This window comes from Anomaloglossus baeobatrachus, chromosome 8, assembly GCF_048569485.1.
Source record: "Anomaloglossus baeobatrachus isolate aAnoBae1 chromosome 8, aAnoBae1.hap1, whole genome shotgun sequence".
In the NCBI taxonomy this organism is placed as follows: domain Eukaryota; kingdom Metazoa; phylum Chordata; class Amphibia; order Anura; family Aromobatidae; genus Anomaloglossus; species Anomaloglossus baeobatrachus.
The window spans coordinates 38,527,022-38,552,951 of NC_134360.1; the positions used below are offsets into that span (position 1 = coordinate 38,527,022).

Here is a 25,930-nt window from a genome sequence, read left to right on the forward strand (position 1 = left end):
CTTAGACGATCTGCTGGTCAAGGCACCCTCTCAAGTGGCATGCCAACGCAGCCTGGACGTCGCTCTGGAGACTCTCCAGAGTTTCGGGTGGATCATCAATTTTCCAAAGTCAAATCTGACACCGGCCCAATCACTGACATATCTTGGCATGGAGTTTCATACTCTCTCAGCGATAGTGAAGCTTCCGCTGGACAAACAGCGTTCACTACAGACAGGGGTGCAATCTCTCCTTCAAGGCTAGTCACACCCCCTGAGGCGCCTCATGCACTTCCTAGGGAAGATGGTAGCAGCAATGGAGGCAGTTCCTTTTGCGCAGTTTCATCTGCGTCCACTTCAATGGGACATTCTCCGCAAATGGGACAGGAAGTCGACGTCCCTCGACAGGAACGTCTCCCTTTCTCGGGCAGCCAAAGCTTCCCTTCAGTGGTGGCTTCTCCCCACTTCTCTGTCGAAGGGGAAATCCTTCCTTCCCCCATCATGGGCTGTGGTCACGACGGACGCAAGCCTGTCAGGGTGGGGAGCGGTTTTTCTCCACCACAGGGCTCAGGGAACCTGGACTCCGACAGAGTCCTCCCTTCAGATCAATGTTCTGGAAATAAGGGCAGTGTATCTGGCCCTAAAGGCGTTCCAGCCGTGGCTGGAAGGCAAGCAGATCCGAATTCAGTCGGACAACTCCACAGCGGTGGCATACATCAACCACCAAGGGGGAACACGCAGTCGGCAAGCCTTCCAGGAAGTCCGGCGGATTCTGATGTGGGTGGAAGCCACGGCCTCCACCATATCCGCAGTTCACATCCCGGGCGTAGAAAACTGGGAAGCAGACTTTCTCAGTCGCCAGGGCATGGACGCAGGGGAATGGTCCCTTCACCCGGACGTGTTTCAGGAGATCTGTTGCCGCTGGGGGATGCCGGACGTCGACCTAATGGCGTCCCGGCACAACAACAAGGTCCCAACATTCATGGCACGGTCTCAAGATCACAGAGCTCTGGCGGCAGACGCCTTAGTTCAGGATTGGTCGCAGTTTCAACTTCCTTATGTGTTTCCTCCTCTGGCACTGTTGCCCAGAGTGTTACGCAAGATCAGGTCCGACTGCCGCCACGCCATCCTCGTCGCGCCAGACTGGCCGAGGAGGTCGTGGTACCCGGATCTGTGGCATCTCACGGTGGGCCAACCGTGGGCACTACCAGACCGACCAGACTTGCTGTCTCAAGGGCCGTTTTTCCATCTGAATTCTGCGGCCCTCAACCTGACTGTGTGGCCATTGAGTCCTGGATCCTAGCGTCTTCAGGGTTATCTCAAGAGGTCATTGCCACTATGAGACAGGCTAGGAAACCAACGTCTGCCAAGATCTACCACAGGACGTGGAGGATATTCCTATCTTGGTGCTCTGATCAGGGTGTTTCTCCCTGGCCATTTGCCTTGCCCACTTTTCTTTCCTTCCTTCAATCCGGATTGGAAAAAGGGTTGTCGCTCGGCTCTCTTAAGGGACAAGTCTCAGCGCTCTCTGTGTTTTTTCAGAAGCGCCTAGCCAGACGTCCGCAGGTACGCACGTTCCTGCAGGGGGTTTGTCACATAGTCCCTCCTTACAAGCGGCCGTTAGAACCCTGGGATCTGAACAGGGTGCTGATGGCTCTTCAGAAGCCACCTTTCGAGCCAATGAGGGATATTTCTCTCTCACGCCTTGCGCAGAAAGTGGCCTTCCTAGTAGCAGTCACATCACTTCGGAGAGTGTCTGAGCTGGCAGCGCTGTCATGCAAAGCCCCTTTCCTGGTGTTTCACCAGGACAAGGTGGTTCTGCGTCCGGTACCGGAATTTCTCCCTAAGGTGGTATCCCCCTTTCATCTCAATCAGGATATCTCCTTACCCTCTTTTTGTCCTCATCCAGTTCACCAGTGTGAAAAGGATTTGCACTCGTTAGATCTGGTGAGAGCACTCAGACTCTACATTTCTCGTACGGCGCCTCTGCACCGCTCGGATGCACTCTTTGTCCTTGTCGCTGGCCAGCGTAAAGGGTCACAAGCTTCCAAGTCAACCCTGGCTCGGTGGATCAAGGAACCAATTCTTGAAGCTTACCGATCTTCTGGGCTTCCGGTTCCCTCAGGGCTGAAAGCCCATTCTACCAGAGCTGTGGGTGCGTCCTGGGCTTTGCGGCACCAGGCTACGGCTCAGCAGATGTGTCAGGCGGCTACCTGGTCGAGCCTGCACACTTTCACGAAACACTATCAGGTGCATACCTATGCTTCGGCGGATGCCAGCCTAGGTAGGCAAGTCCTTCAGGCGGCAGTTGCCCACCTGTAGGAAAGGGCCGTTTTACGGCTCTATTACGAGGTATTCTTTTACCCACCCAGGGACTGCTTTTGGACGTCCCAATTGTCTGGGTCTCCCAATGGAGCGACAAAGAAGAAGGGAATTTTGTTTACTTACCGTAAATTCCTTTTCTTCTAGCTCCAATTGGGAGACCCAGCACCCGCCCCTGTTCCCTTCGGGCTGTTGTTTTTTGCGTACACATGTTGTTCATGTTGAATGGTTTCAGTTCTCCGAAGTTCCTTCGGATTGAATTTACTTTAAACCAATTTGTAACTTTTCCTCCTTCTTGCTTTTGCACCAAAACTGAGGAGCCCGTGATGCACGGGGGGTGTATAGGCAGAAGGGGAGGGGCTTTACACTTTTAAGTGTAATACTTTGTGTGGCCTCCGGAGGCAGAAGCTATAACACCCAATTGTCTGGGTCTCCCAATTGGAGCTAGAAGAAAAGGAATTTACGGTAAGTAAACAAAATTCCCTTCTTTTTATACTGCTCCTATTATACCTGATGAAAGCAATTCTGCCTGAAACGCGTTGTATCAATAGGAGCTTATACTCATTAAAGTACAACAAATAATACCAGCAAGTGTCCTTTTTGCGCTGACAATTAGACCGATAGAAATCTTATCCTTACCTACGTCCCGGCTGTAATGAGGAAGGAAGGAGGTGGGTGGGATGTTTAAGTCCCGCTCGTCTCCGCCCCTCCACTTCTATTGGCCGCCTGCCGTGTGACGCTGCACGACCCGCCCCCTTAGGAAGGAGGCAGTTCGCCGGCCAGAGCGACGTCGCAGGGCAGGTAAGTGTGTGTGAAGCTGCCGCAGCGATAATGTTCGCTACGGCAGCTATCACAAGAGATCGCAGCTGCGACGGGGGCGGGGACTATCGCGCTCGGCATCGCTACAATCGGCTAGCGATGTCGTAGTGTGCAAAGTACCCCTAAGGATAAATGGTCATCAATAGCGATCCATGGAACTCTGGTGCTCACTGGTATCCGGCAGGAAATATTGAACTGATCTAACAGAACAGCTCCATTTAATATGTACGGATTATCTCCCATTCAAAAGATGATTTTGGTATAAATGTAATGCCATAAATCTTGAACAGATCTCAGACTGATGTTGACTTGCAGCCTTTTCTATTCAGAATTGCACAGTTTGTACAAATATATATTTATTTCTTATAGTAAAGTAATTCACAAGGATGTAAGCAATGGGTTTGCCTTGGCTGTGGTATACAGGTGTAATGTGTGTGACCTGTGGGCAGGGGTAGAGATTATTCTATTATAATGGGCGGCTATAGATGCTTGCTTGGGTGCTTACAGTACCAATCTGCATTTTTAAAAAAAAAAAAAAATAATAATATAGACTTGGACCTGATGGCAATCAATACAAGGCATAGGGCTTTTCCCATACCATAAAGTGATGGCATGTAGTTAGGATATGCCATTATCTTATGTTTGGTGGGCAGTTTATCCTCAGAACGGGATGAGTGTAAAGGGTGCTTTACACGCTGCGACATCGCTAACGATATATCGTCGGGGGTCACGTCGTTAGTGATGCACATCCGGCGCCGGTAGCGATATCGCAGTGCGTGACACCAAGGAGCAGATCGCAAAATCGTTCAAAAACGGTTATAGTTAACACGTCGCTACCTTTCCTTAATATCTTTGTTGCTGCAGGTACGATGTTGTTCGTCGTTCCTGCGGCAGCGCACAATCGCTATGTGTGACACCGCAGGAACGAGGAATATCTCCTTACCTGCCTCCACCGGCAATGCGGAAGGAAGTAGGTGGGCGGGATGTTATGTCCCACTCATCTCTGCCCCTCCGCTTCTATTGGCGGCCGCTTAGTGACGCAGAACGCACCTCCCCCTTGAAGGAGGGGATTGTTCGGCGGTCACAGCGATGTCGCTGACCAGGTATGTGGGCGTGTGACGCTGCCATAGCGATAATGTTCGATGTCAAGCTAGCGCAGCTTGACATCGCAGCATGTAAAGTACCCTTAAGGCTATGTGCACACACTGCGTATTTGTTTCTCCAGCACCAAAACAGCATGCATTTTGGTGTGGATTTACCGCATTTTTGCCTGCGGGTTTTAACATTGAACACAGGGAAAAATGCTAAAAAAGGAAGTGACATGCTACTTCCTTTTACTTCAAGAGGATTTTGCAGCAAAACCTGTAAGGCTACTTTCACACTTTTTTTTTGCCATCATACACAATCTGGTAGAAAAACTGATGCGTCTGATCTGTCAAAAAAACGGATCTGTCGCATCAGTTTTTTGACAGATCTGTTGTGTTACTGAGCATGCTCAGTAGCAAAAAAACAGAATCTGTCGCTGTAATGTGTTGTATTGTTGCATTACACAGATCCGGCGTGCATAGGCTTTCATTGTAAAACACGCCCGATCTGGCGCAATGCCTAGGTTTTTTTTTTGCCGGGGACGATAAAAAAAAATTGTCTCTCTGCGTTCTTTCCATCCGTCGGACAAGCAATTTTGCTGGCAAAAACAGGATAGAACACACAGCCACGCGGCAAAATCCGGCGCTAATGCAAGTCCATGAGGGGAAAAAAAACTGATACGGCTGCAGCAGATGCCGGATCTGGTTTTTGTGCAAAGCGCCTGATTGTGCCTGATGGAGAAAACCGGATGTGTGGTGTGAAACTAGCCTTAGGGAGGGAAAAAAAAAACTGTGTGCACAGCATTTTGGATTTCTCAGACTTTGCTGGGGGAGAACTGCATGAAGCGTCTGAACAAAAACTGCACCAATTCTGCAGCAAAGAAGGGAATTTTGTTACTTACCGTAAATTCCTTTTCTTCTAGCTCCTATTGGGAGACCCAGACGATTGACGATTGGGTGTATAGCACTGCCTCCGGAGGCCACACAAAGCAATTACACTAAAAAGTGTAAGGCCCCTCCCCTTCTGGCCTATACACCCCCAGTGGGATCACTGGCTCACCAGTTTTAGTGCAAAAGCAAGAAGGAGGAAAGCCAATAACTGGTTTAAACAAATTCACTCCGAAGTAACGTCGGAGAACTGAAAACCGTTCAACATGAACAACATGTGTACCCGAAAAACAACCAAAAATCCCGAAGGACAACAGGGGCGGGTGCTGGGTCTCCCAATAGGAGCTAGAAGAAAAGGAATTACGGTAAGTAACAAAATTCCCTTCTTCTTCGGCGCTCCATTGGGAGACCCAGACGATTGGGACGTCCAAAAGCTGTCCCTGGGTGGGTAAAGAATACCTCATGTTAGAGCTGCAAGACAGCCCTCCCCTATAGGAGGCAACTGCCGCCTGCAGGACTCTTCTACCTAGGCTGGCGTCCGCCGAAGCATAGGGTAATGCACCTGATAATGTTTGGTGAAAGTGTGCAGACTCGACCAGGTAGCTGCCTGGCACACCTGTTGAGCCGTAGCCTGGTGTCGCAATGCCCAGGGACGCACCCACGCTCTGGTAGAATGGGCCTTCAGCCCTGATGGAACCGGAAGCCCAGCAGAACGGTAGGCTTCAAGAATTGGTTCTTTGATCCCATCGAGCTAGGGTGGCCTTAGAAGCCTGCGACCCTTTGCGCTTACCAGCGACAAGGACAAGAGTGCACATCCGAACGGCGCAAGGGCGCCGTGCGGGAATGTAGATCTGAGTGCTCTCACCAGATCCAACAAATGTAAATCCTTCTCATACCGATGAACTGCATGAGGACAAAACGAAGGCAAAGAGATATCCTGATTAAGATGAAAAGAGGATACCACCTTCGGGAGAAACTCCTGAATGGGGCGCAGCACTACCTTGTCCTGGTGGAAGACCAGGAAGGGAGCCTTGGATGATAGCGCTGCCAGCTCAGACACTCTCCGAAGAGATGTGATCGCTACTAGAAAAGCCACTTTCTGTGATAGTCTAGAAAGTGAAACCTCCCTCAGAGGCTCGAAGGGCGGCTTCTGGAGGGCAACTAGTACCCTGTTCAGATCCCATGGATCTAACGGCCGCTTGTACGGGGGTACGATATGGCAAACCCCCTGTAGGAACGTGCGCACCTTAGGAAGGCGTGCCAAACGCCTCTGAAAGAAGACGGATAGCGCCGAGACCTGACCTTTAAGGGAGCCGAGCGACAAACCTTTTTCTAACCCAGATTGCAGGAAAGAAAGAAAGGTAGGCAATGCAAATGGCCAGGGGGACACTCCCTGAGCAGAGCACCAGGATAAGAATATCCTCCACGTTCTGTGGTAGATCTTAGCGGACGTGGGCTTCCTGAAGACGCTAGGATCCAGGACTCAATGGCCACACAGTCAGGTTCAGGGCCGCAGAATTCCGATGGAAAACGGCCCTTGGGACAGTAAGTCTGGTCGGTCTGGTAGTGCCCACGGTTGGCCGACCGTGAGCTGCCACAGATCCGGATACCACGCCCTCCTCGGCCAGTGTGGGGCGACGAGTATGACGCGGCTGCAATCGGATCTGATCTTGCGTAGCACTCTGGGCAAGAGTGCCAGAGGTGGAAACACATAAGGGAGCCGGAACTGCGACCAATCTTGCACAAGGGCGTCTGCCGCCAGCGCTCTTTGATCGCGAGACCGTGCCATGAAGGTTGGGACCTTGTTGTTGTGCCGGGACGCCATGAGGTCGACGTCCGGCCTTCCCCATCGGCGACAGATTTCCTGAAACACGTCTGGGTGAAGGGACCATTCCCCTGCGTCCATGCCCTGGCGACTGAGGAAGTCTGCTTCCCAGTTTTCTACGCCGGGGATGTGAACTGCGGATATGGTGGAGGCCATGGCTTCCACCCACATCAGAATCCGCCGGACTTCCTGGAAGGCTTGCCGACTGCGTGTCCCCCCTTGGTGGTTGATGTATGCCACCGCTGTGGAGTTGTCCGACTGAATTCGGATCTGCCTTCCTTCCAGCCACTGCTGGAAGGCTAGTAGGGCAAGATACACTGCTCTGATTTCCAGAACATTGATCTGAAGGGTGGACTCCTGCTGAGTCCACGTACCCTGAGCCCTGTGGTGGAGAAAAACTGCTCCCCACCCTGACAGACTCGCGTCTGTCGTGACCACCGCCCAAGACGGTGGTAGGAAGGATCTTCCCTGTGATAATGAGGTGGGAAGAAGCCACCACTGCAGAGAGTCCTTGGCCGTCTGGGAAAGGGAGACTTTCCTGTCCAGGGATTTTGACTTCCCGTCCCATTGGCGGAGAATGTCCCATTGAAGTGGGCGCAGATGAAACTGCGCAAACGGAACCGCCTCCATTGCCGCCACCATCTTCCCGAGGAAGTGCATGAGGCGTCTTAAGGAGTGCGACTGACTTTGAAGGAGAGCCTGCACCCCAGTCTGTAGAGACCGCTGCTTGTCCAGCGGAAGCTTCACTATCGCTGAGAGAGTATGAAACTCCATGCCAAGATACGTTAGTGATTGGGTCGGTGACAGATTTGACTTTGAGAAGTTGATGATCCACCCGAACGTCTGGAGAGTCTCCAGTGCAACATTCAGGCTGAGTTGGCATGCCTCTTGAGAGGGTGCCTTGACCAGTAGATCGTCCAAGTAAGGGATCACAGAGTGTCCCTGAGAGTGCAAGACTGCTACCACTGCCGCCATGATCTTGGTGAACACCCGTGGGGCTGTCGCCAGACCAAATGGCAGAGCTACGAACTGAAGATGGTCGTCTCCTATCACGAAGCGTAGAAAGCGTTGGTGCTCTGTAGCAATCGGCACGTGGAGATAAGCATCCTTGATGTCTATTGATGCTAGGAAATCTCCTTGAGACATTGAGGCAATGACTGAGCGGAGGGATTCCATCCGGAACCGCCTGGCGTTCACATGCTTGTTGAGCAGTTTTAGGTCCAGAACAGGACGGAATGAGCCGTCCTTTTTTGGCACCACAAAGAGATTGGAGTAAAAACCTTGACCTCGTTCCTGAAGAGGAACAGGGACCACCACTCCTTCTGCTCTTAGAGAATTCACCGCCTGCAGAAGGGCATCTGCTCGGTCGGGATGTGGGGAAGTTCTGAAGAACCGAGGCGGAGGACGAGAACTGAACTCTATCCTGTACCCGTGAGACAAAATGTCTGTTACCCACCGGTCTTTGACCTGTGGCAGCCAAATGTCGCAAAAGCGGGAGAGCCTGCCACCGACCGAGGATGCGGAGGGAGGCGGCCGAAAGTCATGAGGCAGCCGCCTTGGAAGCGGTACCTCCGGTTGCTTTCTTGGGGCGTGAGTGAGCCCGCCAGGAATCAGAGCTCCTTTGCTCTTTCTGAGTCCCTTTGGGCGAGGAGAATTGGGGCTTGCCCGAGCCTCGAAAGGACCGAAACTTTGACTGCCACTTCCTCTGTGGAGGTTTGCTTGATCTGGGCTGGGGTAAGGAGGAGTCCTTACCTTTGGACTGTTTAATGATTTCCGCCAATTGCTCACCAAACAGTCTGTCTCCAGATAATGGCAAGCTGGTTAAACATTTTTTAGAAGCAGAATCTGCTTTCCATTCCTTTAACCACAAGGCTCTGCGCAAAACTACAGAGTTGGCGGATGCCATTGAGGTACGGCTCGTAGAGTCCAGTACCGCATTGATAGCGTAGGTCGCAAACGCAGACATTTGCGTAGTTAGGGACGCCACTTGCGGCACTGCTGGACGTATGAGAGAGTCCACCTGTGCCAGACCAGCTGAAATAGCTTGGAGCGCCCACACGGCCGCGAATGCTGGAGCAAACGACGCGCCAATAGCTTCATAGACAGATTTCAACCAAAGGTCCATCTGTCTGTCATTGGCATCTTTAAGTGAAGCCCCATCCTCCACTGCAACTATGGATCTAGCTGCAAGTCTGGATATTGGAGGGTCCACTTTTGGACACTGGGTCCAGCGTTTGACCACGTCAGGGGGAAAAGGATAACGTGTATCCTTAAGGCGTTTAGAAAAAAACGCTTGCCCGGATAAGTATTGTGTTTCTGGATGGATTCTCTGAAGTCAGAGTGGTCCAGAAAAGTACTCAATTTACGCTTGGGATACAGGAAATGGAATTTCTCCTGCTGTGCAGCTGCCTCCTCTGCAGAAGGGGCTGGGGGAGAAATATCCAACAGCCTATTGATGGCCGCTATAAGGTCATTTACCATGGCGTCACCATCTGGCGTATCCAAATTGAGTGCGGCGTCAGGACAAGACTCCTGATCACCCACCTCTGAGCCATCATATAGAGACCCTTCTCGCTGAGACCCTGATCCGCGTGATGACGTGGAGGGTCTCTCCCAGCGAGCTCGCTTAGGCGGCATGGGACTGTCATCGGAGTCAGAGCCCTCAGCCTGTGATGCCTGGGACCCCCTTGAATTACGGATTAATTCCAGCTGAGGGGGGCCGGGGAACATAGACACAGCGGTGTCCATGGTCTGAGCAACTGGCCTGGACTGCAAGGTCTCCAGGATTTTTGTCATAGTCACAGACATTTTATCAGCAAAGACTGCAAATTCTGTCCCCGTCACCGGGGTAGGGTTCACAGGCGTCTCTGCCTGGGCTACCACCACAATAGGTTCTGGCTGACGAAGTGCCACTGGGACTGAACATTGCACACAATGAGAGTCGTTGGAGCCTGCTGGTAGATTAGCCCCACATGCTGTACAAGCAGTGTATACAGCCCGTGCCTTGGCACCCTTGCGTTTTGCGGATGACATGCTGTTGTCTCCTCAAAGCAATATAGGGTGTACAGCCAAGAAGCGACCTTACAGGGCAGTCACAAATATAACACTGTGGCACTAGTGGGGCCGCACGTATGTGCTGCTTACCGCCCGCTTAGCGCGGGTGTGTGGTCGCCAGAAACCCCTAGCCTGAGTCCCTCAGAGCCTGCGTCCGTTCTCCAGCCAGACTGCATGTGTATAATGGCTGCCGGCGTCCTGGGGAGCTGCAAGCCTGGGGGCGGGCCTAGGGCGTGCACAGAGAAAAAGCGCGAAGCCTGTGTCCTACTGTGCTCAGTGAGAGGGCTGGAGCATGTAAATCGTGCTCCAGCCCTCGGCGCTGCCGATTGAACAACGTCTCTCCCCTACCCTGATTGACAGGGTGGGGGGCGTTAACGAAGCGGAGCTAGGCCGCAGTAAACCGGGGACTAAAGTTAGAAGCGCCGCCGCCGTAAAAGCGCGGTCGGCGCGTCCCCGGCGCACTACAAGTCGCAGCTGCGCCGCCGCTCCAGGGGCGGTCGGCGCGGCGATCCACACACATAAAGTCCCCCAGTAATCTGCGGGGACTATAAGCCCAGCGCACAGCGCTACAGTCCCCGGCGCACTAGCACACCCAGCAAGCCTGGGGTGTGCGTGGCCTGCCATACGGGGACACAGAGTACCTGAAAGTTGCAGGGCCTTGTCCCTGAACGGCACTCCCGCTCCACATCCAGCAGGTTCTATGGGTCTGTGGATGGAGCCCGGCCTCAGGGCTTGGTGGCCGGTAAGATCCCACTTCCTCAGAGCCCCTCAGGGGGATGGGGAAGGAAAACAGCATGTGGGCTCCAGCCTCCGTACCCGCAATGGGTACCTCAACCTTACAAACCACAAGTGGGGTAAGAAGGGAGCATGCTGGGGGCCCCATATGGGCCCTCTTTTCTTCCATCCGATATAGTCAGCAGCTACTGCTGACTAAACAGTGGAGCTATGCGTGGATGTCTGACCTCCTTCGCACAAAGCAGAAAACTGGTGAGCCAGTGATCCCACTGGGGGTGTATAGCCAGAAGGGGAGGGGCCTTACACTTTTTAGTGTAATTGCTTTGTGTGGCCTCCGGAGGCAGTGCTATACACCCAATCGTCAATCGTCTGGGTCTCCCAATGGAGCGCCGAAGAAAAATGCAGTGTGCGCACAAAGCCTTACAGAGCTGCAATGTTCTATTCCCAGATAACTTTTTACATAGCAGCCTGCACCGTATTGTGCAAAAGAAAGGAAAACCCAAGGTGGTAAACAAACATTATATCCCTTCGCAAGAGTGGAAGTGATCCTCCCTCTTCGCCAGTCCTGGCAATATGTCATCCGCTAAAGATAAGTGCTCCAAAACATGCCTATAAACATTTAACTTCCATAAACTGATGGCACAAGCTCTGTTTCTTCTCTATGGCTGACAGCGTATGACCTGGAATAGCCCTGGATCCTGACACTGCAACTTGCTTGAACTGTTTTTCAAATTTATTTATTTATTTTTTTTTTTATTATTTTTTATTTTTATTTTTCTTCCAGATACGAGAAGAGACTCTTCTAACATCGTCCGTCCCCACCGTCCACAGCACTGAATGTAGCCTCTGCCTGCATTGCATGTCGTCAGCGTGGAGAGTCGCACGCCAGCAGCTGCCTTGTTCCCATTCTCCCGTCTCCACAACAAAGGATTCTGGATAGTTGGGAAATACTGTTCATTGTTCTCCTCACTGCCTCTGGAGATTTTGCAATAAAAAATGAAAATCTTCTGCGTTTCACTATTGAACCTGCAGTGAGATTTAGTCTGTGCTAAAACACAGCATTTGGGGTAAAAAAAGACTCAATGATGATAATGAAAGCTCTTTAAATCTTATTGATCAATCCCTATAAATGATCTGCAAGGAGCGTCCTCTGCGGAGTATCCAGATGTAAAGTCAGGTGTGATCTAATCTGATACTGGGATCAAGGCGGCTGCGGTGACTCGTCGCTCACTGGTCAGAAAGTTAAATGTGGCACAAGCATTGGCCTGGTAAAGAAAAAATAACAGGCATGTAAATGGTAGAAGAGCAATATAAGCAGAAAGGTGGGCTGCAGCTCACAACACATTCACATTGTACAGTAGTGCACATCTTTCCATGAAGTCATTTCCATGTAGTTAAGTGGCCCAAGCTAGTACAAGCCAATATTTAGCAGAAAAGCATATTCAAAGAATAATATTTATTCACTTATAGAGTGACATTAATTTAAAAACAGCGCTTTACATGCATCATCACTGTCCCCATTGGGGCTCACAATCTAAGGTCCCTTATCTGTATGTTTTTGGAGTACGGGAGGAAACTGGAGAACCCGGAGGAAACCCACGCAAACACGGGGAGAACATAAAACTCCTTGCAGATGGTGTCCTTGATGAGATTTGAACCCAGGACCCCAGAGCTGCAAGACTGCAGTGCTAACCACTGAGCCACCACAAGACTGCAGTGCTAACCACTGAGCCACCGCACACTGCGGATGGATCCAATAATGTCTGAAAACGTCAGCGATTGTGTGAAGTCTGCCTGTTCACATGTTGTGGCAACGACTATCAAATCAAACACTGCCTTCTGCCGCAATGTTATCACATAGCCTGAGGTCAAGACAAGCGCTGACGTTTGTGTACATGTGACTGTCACAGTGTGCTCCTCTGCATAGTTGACGGGTGCAGGATCTGCCTACGGTTCCCAAGCATTAGGCTGTTTTGTGTACGGGGCCAGATTAGTGAATGGAGCAAATCCCTGCACCCTCCTCACACTCCTGGTCCATGTGGAAAGTCATTATAAAGCACTGATCTACATTGCTTTGGGTGGGGTCTGTTCTCCACCTATATGGTACTTAGGTTAAATTTACAAGAACGTATTTTCAGCCCAAGGGAAAAACAAAAAGGCAGCCATCTCCCCTCCAGCAAAGTGATGTTCGTGCCTCGGGGTACAAAATCCTCCCTGTCCAGGTTAAAGGGAACCTGTTAGCAGAAATTTCGCCCAAAACCTAAAAGATTCCCCCTCTGCAGCTGCTGGGCTGCATTCTAGAAAGGTCCCTGTTATTATTGTGCCCCATGTGAGACCAAAATAAAGGCTTTATAAAGTGGTACCTTTTTGTATTCAGATAGTGTAAATGTGACACAGGGGTGGGCTGTCTGGCGTCCGTTATTCTGCCCCCCTGGTCCTGTATGCCGCCCCCATCGCTCCTTTCCATAGCTGATGCACCGCCCACTGCTCCAGCCATCCCCGCGCATGCCCAGTGCCAGTCTCACGGGACTGAGCAGTGTGACCGCTGGTGACGTGTGCGCAGGCAAGTGATTATGGGCGGAGCTGTGATTGTTATCAGCAAGTACCCGCCTATAATCTCGTGAGCGCGCAAACCTCACCAGCGGTCAGACAGACTGTGCTCAGGGTAGTGCTAGACTGTATGGGCTGCTTCCAGGGATGACGTCCCTTTTGTCACGTGATAGGGGGCGTGTTCAAAATACTATCACGTGACAAAAGGGACGTCATCCCTGGAAGCAGCCCATACAGTCTAGCATCTACCCTGAGCACAGTGTGTCTGACCGCTGGTGAGGTTTGCGCGCTCACGAGATTATGGGCGGGTACTTGCTGATAACAATCACAGCCCCGCCCATAATCACTTGCCTGCGCACACGTCACCAGCGGTCACACTGCTCAGTCCCGTGAGACTGGCACTGGGCATGCGCGGGGATGGCTGGAGCAGTGGGCGGTGCATCAGCTATGGAAAGGAGCGATGGGGGCGGCATACAGGACCAGGGGAGAGAATAACGGACACCAGAAAGCCCGCCCCGTGTCACATTTACACTATCTGAATACAAAAAGGTACCACTTTATAAAGCCTTTATTTTGGTCTCACAGGGGGCACAATAATAACGGACCTTTCTAGAATGCAGCCCAGGAGCTGCAGAGGGGGAATCTTTTAGCTTTTGGGCGAAATTTCTGGTGACAGGTTCCCTTTAATACAAAAATCCCTAAATATTTCAAATGAAGATAAAAATATTCAAAAGCTAATGTAATATTAACTTCATAGTCCAAAAAAGTATTAAAACGAATGTTTCTATCTTCTTTGAACTGAAATATTTTGGTATTTTTTATCCCAATACCCTCATTACCTCTTAATGAGTCATGTTGGAAGAGTAGAGGGATGATCGGCACTGTATGAATAGGATCTTATTAGCCCTAACTCTTTAGGGTATGTTCACACAGAGCGATAGAGTAGCTGCAGCAGAACATGCCCAGCTGCGGATGTGACAGTAAGCTTCACAATTCAATATAAGGGGTGAAATGGATCTGTCGGCACAAAATGTCTGTTCAAACCAAGTACAAGCGCTCGGCGCATCATGGCGGCTAATCATTTTAAATACACCTTTAATAATATTTATTCATTTATATAGCGCTATTAATTCCAAAGCACTTTACATACATTGGCAACACTGTCCCCATTGGGGCTCACAATCTAAATTCCCTATCAGTATGTTTTTTGGAGTGTGGGAGGAAACTGGAGTACCCGGAGGAAACCCACGCAAACACGGGGAGAACATACAAGCTCCTTGCAGATGGTGTCCTTAGTGGGACTAGAACCCAGGACCCCAGCGCTGCAAGGCTGCAGTGCTAACCACTGAGCCACCGTGCCATCTTTCCATCCATCTCCCCCTTTCTCTGGCTCCATGAAGCCAGAGCTGTCAAAGACCATAAGAAGGTGGGGATTGAGGGAAAACAAGCAGAAGTAAAAGGTGTATTTAAATGTTTGACTGTGCCACGATGCACCAAGTGCCTGTACTTGATTTGATCAGTCATTCTGTGCTAAGAAGAAGCCCTTTAAATGCTCTAGCAATGTCCAATATACATTTAGAATTTTCTAAGTCTAAACATTGCATATTTGTTGTAAAGACTTTACCATTTTTCATTGCGAAAGGAGAAATATATGCGGTTGCACAGCTACGCTCCTGGGGGCGTCGTGTCAACCCAGAAAAACCCGGCCCCAAACACTGGGCGACTGAGGTCCTCCCTCTTGACTGTCCTCTCTTGAAATCAAAACAATACTTCCTTCCTAGGCTGGCACAGTGTGCTAAAGAAACAGACAGGTATACACCCCGGGTCATTGCACATGCCCAAGAACACATAAGAAATGCGAGCGCATTCTCAGGTGTTTGGGATCCCTTTAAACAAGCCACAAGTGGCATATTTCAGATCTGTACAACAGATAATTATTCAAAACAGTCACAAGTTGAAAAGTGGACAATGGAACTTTCCTTGTTGCTACATGGACATATCCCTACAGGAGTATTGCAGTGGGGACACTCATTTTTCCTAGGGTACATTAAGTACAAAATTAGAAAATTAAAAGAAACCTGTCAGGTACAATATGCACCCAGAACCACGAGTAGTTCTGGGTGCATATTGCCAACTCCTGCCTAAGTGTACCGTCACACTTTAGCGACGCCCCAGCGATCCCACCAGCGATCTGACCTGGTCAGGTTCGCTAGTGCGTCGCTACATGGTCGCTGGTGAGCTGTCAATCAGGCAGATCTCACCAGTGACCAGCCCCCACGCGTGGAAGCGATGCTGCACTTGGTAACTAAGGTAAATCTCGGGTAACTAAGCGCTTGGTTACCCGATATTTACCTTGGTTACCAGCGCACACCGCTTAGCGCTGGCTCCCTGCACTACTAGCCAGAGTACACATCGGGTTAATAAGCAAACCGCTTTGTTTACCCGATGTGTACTCCGGCTACTTGAGCAGGGAGCCGGCGCTGACAGCATGAGAGCGGCGGACGCTAGTAACCAAGGTAAATATCGGGTAACCAAGTAAAGGGCTTCGCTTGGTTACCCGATATTTACCTTGGTTACAGCTTACCGCAGGCTGCCAGACGCCGGCTCCCTGCACATTCAGATTGTTGCTCTCTCACTGTCACACACAGCGATGTGTGCTTCACAGTGGGAGAACAACGTCCAAAAAATGAACCAGCACTGTGTGTAACGAGCAGCGATCTCACAGCAGGGGCCAGATCGCTGCTCAGTGTCACACACAGCACGATTGCTAATGAGGTCACTGCTGCGTCACAAAAATCGTGACTCAGCAGCGATCTCGCTGTGTAAGAAGTACCCCTAACCGTCCCTGTATACACTAGCATAGATAAAGAGATCTTTAGAAATACTTTTTCTAAATATCTTCTATCTTATTCTAATGAACGCAGGAACTAGTCCCAAGGACGTTATATCCCCCGACTAGTCTGCCCTCTTAGCATGTTAGCACACCCACAGGAGTGTACCTTACATGCTATTCAATTCAGCATCACCAGCGGTGACCGCACTTCTGAATGCCAGAGACTTCTGGTCATGCGCAGTATGAAGCCAGGGCTATGCGTCCCGGCTTCAGAAAGGTCTCCTTGCGTGTGACTGGAAGTCCCTGGCATTCAGAAGCGCAGTCACCGCTGGTGATGAGGAATTATATAGCATGTAAGGTACACTCCTGTGGGTGTGCAAACATGCTAAGAGGGCAGACTATTTGGGGGATATAACGCACTTGGGACTAGTCTCTAGGGCGGACTATTTGGGGGATTTAACGCACTTGGGACTAGTTTCTAGGGCGGACTATTTGGGGGATATAACGCCCTTGGGACTAGTCTCTAGGGCGGACTATTTGGGGGATTTAACGCACTTGGGACTAGTTTCTAGGGCGGACTATTTGGGGGATTTAACGCACTTGGGACTAGTTTCTAGGGCGGACTATTTGGGGGATTTAACGCACTTGGGACTAGTTTCTAGGGCGGACTATTTGGGGGATATAACGCCCTTGGGACTAGTCTCTAGGGCGGACTATTTGGGGGATTTAACGCACTTGGAACTAGTTTCTAGGGCGGACTATTTGGGGGATATAACGCCCTTGGGACTAGTTTCTAGGGCGGACTATTTGGGGGATTTAACGCACTTGGGACTAGTTTCTAGGGCGGACTATTTGGGGGATATAACGCCCTTAGGACTAGTCCCCTCACCCTTTAGCATAAGATAGAGATCTTTAGAAAAAGTGTTTCTAAAGATCTTTTATCTATGCTACTAGATTCTGGGACATTTAGACAGGGATTAGCAATATACACTCAGAACTGCTCGTGGTCCTGGGTGCATATTGCGCCTGACAGGTTCCCTTTAAAAAGGAGCCAAGTTGCAATACCAGATAGAACTCCAGGTCAGGGGTGGCGCTGTTTCTCCAATCCTGGACAACCCCATAATTATCCCCATGCTCTTGTTACTCACCGTGTCTTGAACTTCTACGGCCACTCCTTTCTGTCTCATAAATCTGGCGATGGCGGGATCTAATCTTTGCACACGGTCTCCTGTGCCCAGCACTAGGATTTCTACCACAAAGGATGAAAAGAGTTGGACATCAAAGTATACATAAAAGGTTGACTAGAAAAGTGAAGTTCCTTTAATCCAGCATTGACAGGCAGCTTACACTATTCAGGATTATGAAACGGTCACTGACGAAGTGTATTCCCCGTCAGTGTTTACACAGATTTCAGAGAGTCCAGATTTTTTTTGGCTTTACTGACAGGAACTAAAGGGTGCTTTACACGCTGAGATATCGCTACCGATATATCGTCGAGGTCACGTCATTAGTGACGCACATCCGGCGCCGGTAGCGACATCGCAGCGTGTGACACCAATGAGCGATGATCAACGAGCGCAAAATCGTTCAAAAATGGTGATTGTTGAAACGTCGCTCCTTTCCTTAATATTGCTGCTGCAGGTACGATGTTGTTTGTCGCTCCTGCGGCAGCACACATCGCTGTGTGTGACACCGCAAGAGCGACGAAAATCTCCTTACCTGCGTCCACCGGCAATGCGGAAGGAAGGAGGTGGGCGGGATGTTACGTCCCGCTCATCTCCGCCCCTCCGCTTCTATTAGACGGCCATTTTGTGACGCCGCAGTGATGTCGCTATGACGCCGAACGCACCTCCCCCTCGAAGGAGGGATTGTTCGGCGGTCACAGCGACGTCGCTGCCAGGTATGTTCGTGTGACGCTGCCGTAGTGATAATGTTCGTTACGGCAGCGAGCACCAAATGTCGGACGAACGACGGGGGCGGGTGCTATCGCGCTCGACATCGCTAGCTATGTCGCAGCGTGTAAAGCACCCTTTAGTGTAGAAAACGTTAAATTCTGGACTATTGGATGCCGGATAAAAGAAATGTTACTGCAGATGCCAATGTATGTAAAGCGCTGTGGAATTAATAGCGCTATATAAATGAATAAAATTATTATTAATTATTATTATTTATACACAGAGTAGATGGAAGGTGTGTGTCAAGGTGAGAGAGTTTGTATGGGATTAAAGGGAACCTGTCATCAGATTTTTACCTATTAAACTAAAGGAATCCCCTTCTGCGGCTCCTGGGCTGCATCCTATGAAGGTGCACCTTGGCCCTGACTCCCCTTCCAGACCCCAAAAATAACTTTATAACACTTGGCCCTTAGGTATGCTAATTACCTTGGTTGGCCAGATGGGCGGGCTCATTTTCTGCTCCTGCCCCCCCCTCCTGCCGCCTCCTTCCTTGATTGACGGATGACGCCCTCTGTCATCCTCCTGGTTGCATTTTTAAATTTTGCGCCTGTGCAGTTAGGTCTGCTCGCGCAGGAGCAGTTGGCTCTGCCATATCGCGGGCAGAGCAGCCCTAGCTCGCGACGGTGAGCTAAATGCACAGGCGCGGAATTATGGGCGGGTACGAGCATGGCGCTGGTGAGGTCATGCACAGCGCTGACCTCACCAGCGTCATGCTTGTACCTGCCCATAATCTCGCGCCTGCGCATTTAGCTCACCGGCGCGAGCAAAGACAGCTGTTTTCTGCTCTGCCCGTGATACGGCAGAGCGAACTGCGCCTGCGCGAGCGGATATGACTGCACAGGCGCGAGATTTGAAAATGCGACGAGGAGGATGAAGGAGGACGTCGATCAGCGGCAGGAGGGGGGACAGGAGGAGAAAATTAGCCCGCCCATCTGTCGAACCAAGGTAATTAGCATACCTAAGGGCCAAGTTTTATAAAGTTATTTTTGGGGTCTGGAAGGGGAGTCCGGGAACAAGATGAACCTTCATAGAATGCAGCCCAGGAGCCGCAGAAGGGGATGCTTTTAGTTTAATAGGTAAAAATCTGATGACAGGTTCCCTTTAAGAAAAGAGTATAATTAGCATATACATGAATGGAGCCGAGCTGCAATACATTGTGGAGCCCATGCAGTGGCGCTGTTCAAAATACCAACCGCCCTCACCTATTTTGGGAACCAGGAGATGAAACAAGGATAAGCTCTCCACCGAGATGTCCTTATAGGAAGCCACCTAGACACAGAACAGATTGAGACCATCAACCACAGAATATTGATTCTATTCTGATTTATTTTTTTAATATGAAAAAAGGAAAAACAAAAAAAAAACAAAAAAAACAAACACTAACTTTCTTACGCCTTATATTAAAATTATAAAGTTCTGGAGCAGCCATCTTGACAGCTTCTTTCTGTTATCAGCATTCAGACTTGCTTTATGGCAACCACATGACCACAGACAGCAATAGTGAACGGTGGATGGTGTGTTATTGGGTGTTATCAGTCATTGTACAGGAGGAGAAGGAGGTGAGCTGTGACATCACCTATTGTGAATGGTAGACTCCAAATACATACTGATATGAAATTTAGATTGAGCCCAGAGGGGAACAGTGTTGTTTATGTATATAAAGCTCTGTGGAATTAATGGCACTATATAAGTGAATATTATCCTGTGTTATCTACTGTATATGGAGGTGTTCTCAGTCATTGTACAGGAGGAGGTGAGCTGTGACATCACCTATTGTGAATGGTAGATCCTGTGTTATCTACTGTATATGGAGGTGTTCTCAGTCATTGTACAGGAGGAGGTGAGCTGTAACAGCACCTATTGTAAAAGGTGGATCCTTCGTTATCTACTGTATATAGAAATGTTCTGTCATTGTACAGGAGGAGGTGAGCTGTGACATCACTTATTGTGAATGGTGGATTCTGTGTTATTAGTCATTGTACACGAGAAGGAGGAGGTGAGCTGTAACAGCACCTATTGTAAAAGGTGGATCCTTCGTTATCTACTATATATAGAAATGTTATCAGGAGGAGGTGAGCTGTGACATCACCTATTGTGAATGGTGGCTTCTGTGTTATCTACTGTATATAGAAGAGTCACCGTGCTTCCCCCCAAAATAAGATAGGGTATTATATTATTTCTTGCTCTGAAAGATGGGAGAATACTTTTTGTCTCTCTAAAGCACCTGTCTGCTTGCTGAATTTTTGTTATGGTGAACGAAAAATGGTAAACAGAGTACAGCAGGCAAGATACAGTAGATTCTTCATCAAAGAAAGCAGACCCCCACCCCAAAAAAAAAAAAAAAAAAAAAAAAGAATCACACTCACCAGACGCCCTTAGACCCAAAACAATTGTTGGCAAAATGGTGATAGTGGATGGGCTCTCACATACAGACCAGCATCAATCACAGCCAGAGCCCCTGCCATTCCACTGAAGTGTAGCAGTTGGCTCCCCCTGGTGACCAGGAGTAGCCACATCTCTTTGGCTTGGGAGTAGAGTGCTGCCAGCGGTATTACCAGATCTGTGCTAGAGAGATCGGCACTAGCCAACCATTATTGTGGGGTCATTTGAATGTGATTCTTCTAGGGGTGTCTGCTTTCCTTGATGAAGGGTCTACTGTATCTGTTCTGCTGTATTCTAATTGCATGTATGCTGTAACTAGGGCTTATTTTTGAAGCAAATTTTAAAAATCCTGAAAATTTATGCTGGGCTTATTTTCAGGGAAACAATCATTATAAACCTGTATGTGATGATAATGAGACTGCTGAAAACTGATCAATACCGGACAAAGTGTCAGCCCAATAAGGCCGACACAAAATTGAGTCACACTTCATGTACACATGGTAACATCACTCACGTTCCACTGCAGGATGCTCTTGGGCAGGACAGCGCAGGGCCCCACAACTCGGTCTCCATTGATGATGAAGCCTAGGGAGCTGTAACTCTCAATGAACATCATCTCTGCGGAGTCTCTCTCGATACGCGTCATAGTGGTCTTCTCATAGAGTTCGTCTCCAGTTGGTGATAGGCGGTGGGATCTACTCTGTTGCCTACGAAAAAATATTTTTAATCCATTGGCACTTATTTACAGTGCTGGCCAAAAGTATTGGCACCCCTGCAATTCTGTCAGATAATACTCAGTTTCTTCTTGAAAATGATTGCAATCCCAAACTCTTTGGTATTATCTTCATTTAATTTGTCTTCAATGAAAAAAAATAAAAAAAATTGTCAAAGTCAAATTGGATATAATTCCACACCAAACATAAAAAGCGGTGGACAAAAGTATTGGCACTGTTTGAAAAATCATGTGATGCTTCTCTAATTTGTGTAATAACAGCGCCTGTAACTTACCTGTGGCACCTAACAGGTGTTGGCAATAACTAAGTCACACTTGCAGCAGGTGACATGGATTAAAGTTGACTCAACCTCTGTCCTGTGTCTTTGTGTGCACCACATTGAGCATGGAGAAAAGAAAGAAGACCAAAGAACTGTCTGAGGACTTGAGAATCCAAATTGTGGGGAAGCATGAGCAATCTCAAGGCTACAAGTCCATCTCCAAAGACCTGAAAGTTCCTGTGTCTACGGTGCGCAGTGTCATCAAGAAGTGTAAAGCCCATGGCACTGTGGATAACCTCCCTAGATGTGGAAGGAAAAGAAAAATTGACGAGAGATTTCAACGCAAGATTGTGCGGATGGTGGATAAAGAACCTCGACTAATATCCAACCAATTTCAAGCTGCCCTACAGTCCGAGGGTACAACAGTGTTAACCCGTACTATCAGTCGGCGTCTGAATGAAAAGGGACTGTATGGTAGGATACCCAGGAAGACCCCACTTCTTACCCCGAGACATAAAAAAGCCAGGCTGGAGTTTGCCAAAACGTACCTGAGAAAGCTTAAAATGTTTTGGAAGAATGTTCTCTGGTCAGATGAGACAAAAGTAGAGCTTTTTGGGAAAAGCCATCAACAGAGTTTACAGGGAAAAAAAAAGACATTCAAAGAAAAGAACACGGTCCCTACAGTCAAACATGGCGGAGGTTCCCTGTTTTGGGGTTGCTTTGCTGCCTCTGGCACTGGACTGCTTGACCGTGTGCATGGCATTATGAAGTCTGAAGACTACCAACAAATTTTGCAGCATAATGTAAGGCCCAGTGTGAGAAAGCTGGGTCTCCCTCAGAGCTCATGGGTCTTCAAGCAGGACAATGACCCAAAACACACTTCAAAAAGCACTAGAAAATGGTTTGAGAGAAAGCACTGGAGACTACTAAAGTGGCCAGCAATGAGTCCAGACCTGAACCCCATAGAACACCTGTGGAGAGATCTCAAAATGGCAGTTTGGAGAAGGCACCTTCAAATCTCAGGGACCTGGAGCAGTTTGCCAAAGAAGAATGGTCTAAAATTCCAGAAGAGCATTGTAAGAAACTCATTGATGGTTACCGGAAGCGGTTGTTCACAGTTATTTTGGCTAAAGGTTGTGCAACCAAGTATTAGGCTAAGGGTGCTAATACTTTTGTCTGGCCCATTTTTGGAGTTTTGTGTGAAATGATCAATAATTTGATTTTAATTTCATTCTCTTTTGTGTTTTTTTTCATTGCAAGCAAAATAAATGAAGATAATACCAAAGAATTTGTGATTGCAATCATTCTCAGGAAGAAACTGAGTATTATCTGACAGAATTGCAGGGGTGCCAATACTTTTGGCCAGCACTGTATGTTAGTGTGGGGGACGGATGGGGTGACAGAGGGGGGCATCTCCCATATCAGCAGCTGCAGATGAGTTTTGGATCGTTGTTAAGGACAGCAGAGATGAAGCCCAGCGTGTGTGACCCTCATACAAGTAGTTTGCTGTAACATGAAGGACAGCACAGGCCTTACCATGCGTGCGCAGCAATGGCCGGCCCACACTTCACCAACCGCGGAGCCGTCTGCCGCAGCAGAGGAAGACCTAACGAAACTAACGGTGCCATGGAGTCAACTGGACACAACCCTGGAAAAATAGAATCACAAAAGCATACAATTACCACTGGTGACCACTGGATCCCTCCATGTCACGGGCAGCAACGAGAAGCTGTAGTAGATTTACAGCCCCCCCTACGAATAAAAAGAAACAGCGCCACTCTTGTGCATTGGTCGAGTCTGGTTCTGCAGCTCATTGTGAATAGAGAGGGCAAGCTAAACTGTAATACCAGACAATCTGGAGAGGTGCTGCTTCTGGGACCCTCATTACTAGTCCTGGACTACCCCTGTGATACTATGTGGTGCATCAGGTGCCGACGCATGGACCGAGATCCGGAGACGGCTGCGTTGTACGCCCGACATCTGTAACCAGAGCGTCAATCACTCCAGCTTAACCCCTTAAATGCTACTGTCAAGGTATCCATATGTATAAAGATCCTGGGGGCGCACCACCCCATAACTGCAGAGTGTTGATGGGTTGTCATAGCAATGGGGGCTGCTGAGGCCTCCAGGTTCTTATATCCTCATGCTTTGTGGTCCAGCAGGTGGAATGTGCTGAGGAAACCCCCGACCCATGAGACCCTGAGAAGGTGCCGCACAGAAACGCAGCATCATTACATGCACATACCCCAATGACCAAACATTGCAAAACTATTCAACCCCTGACCGAATAATAGGCACCTACAGCAGCTCATAGTAAGTGTGTGTGTATTTGATCAGCTACATCCCATAATGACATGGTTCAGCTTCTCACAAGTCGCAGAGCTGACAATCTAATGGGAAATGTTAAGTGACCGCCCTGTGGAGAGTCACCCATACTGCAGAATGCACGCACCTCAGAGGAGAGAGCAGAGGAAACTTGTCTGATGGGAGTTGTTGTCCTCTTACCTAGAGGAACATGACCAGAATCCGGCACACTGAGTGTCCTTGTACACACAACATGGCCGCCAAGACAGGACACTGACCATAGAGAGGAGCAGTGAGACGCTCCCTGTTGCCACCCTGTGGTGAGACTAGGACAGGCAGTGCTGAAGACATCCCAACGCTCATTACTGCCACCATGAGGTTAGAAATAGAATAAGTGACGCTGAATACGTGCTGCTGCTCACTACTGCCACACTGTGGTTATATGTAAAACAAGCCGTAAGGAAGACCTCCGGGCTCTCACTGCTGCCACCCTGTGGTGAGATGTACATGTTTTGCTGAAGACGACCTGTCGCTCTCTACTGCCACTCTGTGGTTATATATAAAAAGTTGTGCTGAAGACGTCCTGGGATTACTGCTGCCATCCGGTCAGGCTGTACTGAAGACGTCCGGGCGCTCACTGCTGCCACCATGTGGCGAGAATTAGTACAGGCTGGGCTGAAGAATTCCGACGCTCATTGTCACCACGTGGCGAGAATTAGTACAGACTGGGCTGAATATGTCCAGGCGCTCCCTGCTGCCACCATGTGGTGAGACGAAGTACACTTTGGGCTGAAGACGTCCCGATGCTCATTGCTGTGGTGGTTGTGATTGGTTTTCTTCATGTTTGCCAGTATAATATGCCGTGTCAGACTGGAGTACCCTGGACCCACTAGAGAAAATCATTCTTGGGTCCCACTATGTAGCTACATAGAAATAAATAGACCGTCAACTGCGTGGCAGAACATACTAATATCAAGTTAAAATACAAGGTAGACGTATTAAAGCCCTTCTCCAGGGATTTTTCTTTTACCGCTGGAGTGGAGGGTTCTTATTTTCTCCCCTAAAGGCCCCGTCACACGCAGCGACCTATCTAACGATATATCGCCACAGATTCTGTGACGCACATCCGGCATCGTTAGCGATGTCGTTGCGTGTGACAGCAAGGAACAGCCGTTAACTATGGAAAATACTCACCTTATCATCCATCGTTGACACGTCGTTCCTTTTTAAAAAAATCGTTGATTGTTGAGGACGCAGGTTGTCCATCGTTCTCGAGGCAGCACACATTGCTATGTGTGACACCTCGGGAACGACGAACTGCAGCTTACCTGCGGCCGCCGGGAATGAGGGAGGAAGGAAGGAAGGAGGTGGGCGGGATGTTATGTCCCGCTTATCGCCGCCCCTCCGCTTCTATTGGCCGGCCGCTTAGTGACGCTGCTGTGATGCCGCATGAACCACCCCCTTAGAAAGGAGGCGGTTCGCAGGCCACAGCGACGTCGCTAGACAGGTAAGTACGTGTGACGGCTCCTAACAATGTTGTGCGCCACAGGTAGCGATTTGCCCGTGACGCACAAATGACGGGGGCTGCTTTCACCAGCGATATCGCTGCATGTAACACCCCCTTAAGATCCCTGACCTTACTCTTATACAGGGGCTGGCTGGCAAATGTTAGCCTAGGGGGCAAGCACAATACACCGGTCCATGACTGGCGCAGTTCATTCTTGTAGCACTTGATGCGTATAGCACATGTGCGTCCAAGGTTTCCTTGCTAACAACCCATTTGATAAAAATGACAGCCTTTTTCTGCTATACTGTTAATAAGTAAACCATTTGTGATTAATTTTTGTTAATCAACAGTCATTATCTCCTCTCCCCCTCTCCCCAGCAGTCATTACCTTCTCTCCCCCCAGCAGTCATTATCTCCTCTCCCCCTACCAACCAGCAGTCATTATCTTCTCTACCCCTCCCCCAGCAGTCATTATCTCCTCTCCCTCCAGTACTCGTTATCTCCTCCCCCTCCCCATCAGTCATTATCTCCTCTCCCCCTCCCCTAGCAGTCATTATCTCCTCTCCCCCTCCTCCCAGCAGTCATTACTTTCTTTCCCCCAGCAGTCATTATCTCCTCCCCCCCTCCCCACCAGCAGTCATTATGTCCTCCCCCTCTCCCCACCAGCAGTCATTATGTCCTCCCCCTCTCCCCACCAGCAGT

The 25,930-nt window shown here is 49.4% G+C and overlaps 2 protein-coding genes across 4 annotated transcripts in view; one reads left to right on the forward strand and one right to left on the reverse strand.

Annotated features, from left to right (window-relative positions):
* The window catches only part of IMPDH2 (inosine monophosphate dehydrogenase 2), a 64,455-nt gene extending 52,745 nt beyond the window's left edge, over positions 1 to 11,710 (forward strand). For both annotated transcript variants that reach the window (XM_075321482.1, XM_075321483.1), the window contains one exon: positions 11,489 to 11,710. In XM_075321482.1, coding sequence (XP_075177597.1) covers positions 11,489 to 11,510 — 22 coding nt within the window. In that variant the 3' untranslated portion in view covers positions 11,511 to 11,710. The remainder of the gene's footprint in view (positions 1 to 11,488) is intronic.
* NDUFAF3 (NADH:ubiquinone oxidoreductase complex assembly factor 3) lies at positions 11,088 to 23,993 on the reverse strand. Of its 2 annotated transcripts, none has more exons than XM_075321485.1 (6): positions 23,923 to 23,993; positions 22,954 to 23,065; positions 20,939 to 21,131; positions 19,245 to 19,311; positions 17,236 to 17,336; positions 11,088 to 11,969 (listed from the first exon to the last, which is right to left on the reverse strand). In XM_075321485.1, the coding sequence occupies exons 2-6, from the start codon at positions 23,043 to 23,045 to the stop codon at positions 11,889 to 11,891; spliced, it is 534 nt and encodes a 177-aa protein (XP_075177600.1). In that variant the 5' UTR covers positions 23,046 to 23,065; positions 23,923 to 23,993; the 3' UTR covers positions 11,088 to 11,888. The 2 variants fall into 2 exon arrangements, with proteins under 2 accessions (XP_075177600.1, XP_075177599.1); XM_075321484.1 differs by having other exon boundaries at positions 23,870 to 23,982.
* Positions 23,994 to 25,930: the final 1,937 nt, after the last annotated feature.

Bases quoted from the DNA above. Each gene is read 5' to 3' on its own strand.
- NDUFAF3 (XM_075321485.1), bottom strand. From the start codon at position 23,045: ATGGCACCGTTAGTTTCGTTAGGTCTTCCTCTGCTGCGGCAGACGGCT. The intron at 19,312-20,938 runs GTGAGTGATGTT...TTCTGTGTCTAG, and splicing joins AGAGCATCCTGCAGTGGAAC to GTGGCTTCCTATAAGGACAT. The intron at 17,337-19,244 runs GTGAGGGCGGTT...CCTTTGTGGTAG, and splicing joins TCTCCTGGTTCCCAAAATAG to AAATCCTAGTGCTGGGCACA.